Here is a 2,936-nt window from a genome sequence, read left to right as displayed (position 1 = left end):
ACGACCACAGAAAAAAAAACACATAAACTAAGAAATACACATTCCTTAAATAACATTAGTTAATACAACCTACAATTAGTTTAATCTGATTCAGATTTATAGAGCTATATGCAGCAAGTCCAAGTAGACAATTTATATTTATATAAGTAATTCAAAAGAAAATAAAAAACAAATTAAACGCATCACAACAAAGCAATTAAAACAGATTACAGATCAGTGAACAACACAAGTTTAAAWTTTTCCATATTTATTACAGATAATTCCCTGCTAATCCCTAGGATTGATCTCGTCTTATCCGACCAAACAAACACACCGTCGCTCATTACTTTGGGAAACTGGATTTCTAACTGAACAGGTGCAGAGACAAGGCACCTTGTAGGGCATGGATTCAAAGAAGATGGACGTTGCTGAGATTTTCTTCTTCTCGGTCATGAAGCCGTGAGTGAGGTGACCGCCGTCGGGAAGGTCCAGGCCCATGATCCGGCCGTGCGGTTCCACCACGGCGGTGTAGACCGCGAAGTTAGCCGGGGAACCTTGTGGAGAAACGGAGAAKAWATGTGAAGATAAGAGCAAAGAGATAAAYGGACAGAAGCCATCTTTAATTGAAATTAATAATTCTAYTTTAAATGCGAAATATTACATAGATTCACTACACAGAGCACAACATATCTCCAGATTAGGTGATATYGCAAACCTGCAAACCTTGTGGACATACTTTACAGTAGACTGACGTTTCTGTGTTAAATAATACTTTGTTTATTAATCTTAGTCAATGTTRAAATTTTCTCAGAAACTGAATTTTAGGTTTWCTGCATGTCAGGAGGATCAAAAGCAACAGAAATAAATAAACACATACAATATATCATTMTATATACAATCAATCTATGTAAGAGTTTCACTTCCTGAACTGAATTATTCAAGTAAATAAACTTTTTGATGATACTCTATGTTCCYGAGACGTACGTTAGCTAGTTCATGCTSCRAGCTACAATCACAGTGAAACTGCTGTTTATATTTACATTTATAAACACATTTTTCAGTAATATTTGRAAAGGAATGAAGAAAACAAAATCATAGTTTTAAAAAAAATACAGCAAAAAGTATCCACACCATGTGGGTGTTTCATGCTTTTTATTGCTTTCACAAATCAATCATGATCGACAAAATTTGCCTTTTTTGACAAACAATACTTATGTTATCACTTATTTCTTAATGAATATTTTTATTTATTAGGCAGTATTTTATAAAAATTTGTTTTCACTTTTACATTTATGGGTTCCTTTGTTGTTGTTTTAAATGAAAAAAGCCTAATTTTGTTGCTCATGATTTATATGGAGCTAAATTTGGGCAAAAAAGTTTGWWAAAAAAAAAAAAAAAAAAGAAACTGAAACTGAAAAAACTGAATTTGAAACTGAACAAAAAGTTTTCAGATTTAAGGATTTTTCTTTCTGTTTYTATTTTATTATTRCTATTGAACAAACCGTATGGGCTCAATTTAGCTCCGTAGCTTGATTTGACAAAGCAGTAAAGCGCGTAAATCCTCCAAGTGSCTGAATACTTTTTAGAAACTCTGCACAAACTGTTCACATCTGTTAAGGTGCAGAYTTGTCACCTGAGTACGGCTGTGCATTAACTCCCCACTTCTCAGAGTTCAGACCAAAGGCCTCCAGCGCCCTCTTCTGGCAAAGCCTTTCCAGCTCATCGACATGTTCAGTTCCACCATAGTACCTGAAGGGACGAGTCATGCTCATAAGTACCATAAATAACRTCATTCAGTGAACAGAAGTGGATCAGGGCTAGTACCTCTGGCCGGGGTAGCCCTCAGAGTACTTGTTGTTCATGCAGGAACCGAGAGCTTCAAGAACAGCTCTGCTGGCGAAGTTCTCCGAAGCGATCAGCTCCAGTCCGTACGTCTGCCTGTGCTTCTCCTTCTTTATGATGGAGAACACCTGAAACGCAAGAGACACAAAACTGTTACCACTGCCCAAGCCTTTTTGAGGCCCTAAGAGATTAATCATTATTATCTATTAAAACAAAACAGAAATTGTGTTTCCATGTGTAGTAGCATTATTTAGTTTGCAACATTCAATGTTTTTCTATCATGCTAGTTTGGTGCTCTCGAGGCCCCCTGTTGGCATGGAGGACCCTAAGCAGCTGATTATCTCGCCTACGCCTTGGGCCGGCCCTGCCTAATTAATGAGTATTTGCACGAGCTCAAACCTCCGAGTCGTTGACGGACAGAGGCTCCAGCATCATCTKGTTGTGGGAGTCCCATGTTTCTTTGCCCACACTGTGACCGTTTGTTACAGACATGGTTGGGTTTTGTTTCTTTTTTTTTTTTGTCAGAGTTGCAACGTGGAAATCTAAAAAGAAGAGATAAGAATCACAGACACAGATTTAAAAAAACAMACAATATAAAAGAATCCATAAAAGCAGATACTAACGCAGATAATAAAAGAGAGGGTTACGAGGAGCCAGTTTTCCTGTCTTGCAAAATCTTGTTTCATCTTGKTCATATTACGACCATAAACTTCCATGTATCGTAATGGGATTCTTAGCGATAAACAGTGTTGTGTCCATACTTCAAGYTCAGTCAGATTGGACGGTGAGGCATCTGTGAGCGGCAATATTTGGGTTATGTAGCAGATTTTCACTTGGATTTAGGTCTGGACTTTGACTAGGCCATTCGAATGCATAATTATGATTCCATTTATCCATTCAATTGTATCTCTGGATGTGTAGGGTTGAACCTCCAGCTTAGTCTCAAGTCTTTTGCACTTTGTACAGTTTTTGCCCTGTATTTAGAAAAAACCATCTCCACAGCATGATACTGCCGTCACCATATTTCACTTTAAAAATGTAGAATATAATTTCATGGTCTTATCTCTGTTGTGAACATTTCCACTGCTTTATCACTGAGATTCTTCTTATTACTT

General features: G+C 37.2%; 1 protein-coding gene across 1 annotated transcript in view; it reads right to left on the bottom strand.

Annotated features, from left to right (window-relative positions):
- Positions 1–2,767, bottom strand: part of shmt1 (serine hydroxymethyltransferase 1 (soluble)) — a 30,930-nt gene extending 28,163 nt beyond the window's left edge. The window contains exons 1-4 of the mRNA XM_017306112.1: positions 2,221–2,767; positions 1,804–1,949; positions 1,613–1,728; positions 301–533 (exon numbers count right to left, since the gene is read on the bottom strand). Of these exons, the coding sequence (XP_017161601.1) occupies positions 301–533; positions 1,613–1,728; positions 1,804–1,949; positions 2,221–2,313 (588 nt within the window). The 5' untranslated portion in view covers positions 2,314–2,767. The remainder of the gene's footprint in view (positions 1–300; positions 534–1,612; positions 1,729–1,803; positions 1,950–2,220) is intronic.
- Positions 2,768–2,936: the final 169 nt, after the last annotated feature.

Source organism: Poecilia reticulata, linkage group LG8 (assembly GCF_000633615.1).
Source record: "Poecilia reticulata strain Guanapo linkage group LG8, Guppy_female_1.0+MT, whole genome shotgun sequence".
Classification (NCBI taxonomy): domain Eukaryota; kingdom Metazoa; phylum Chordata; class Actinopteri; order Cyprinodontiformes; family Poeciliidae; genus Poecilia; species Poecilia reticulata.
Note: the sequence above shows the minus strand (reverse complement) of the source record. Positions and strands in the feature narration are given on the sequence as shown.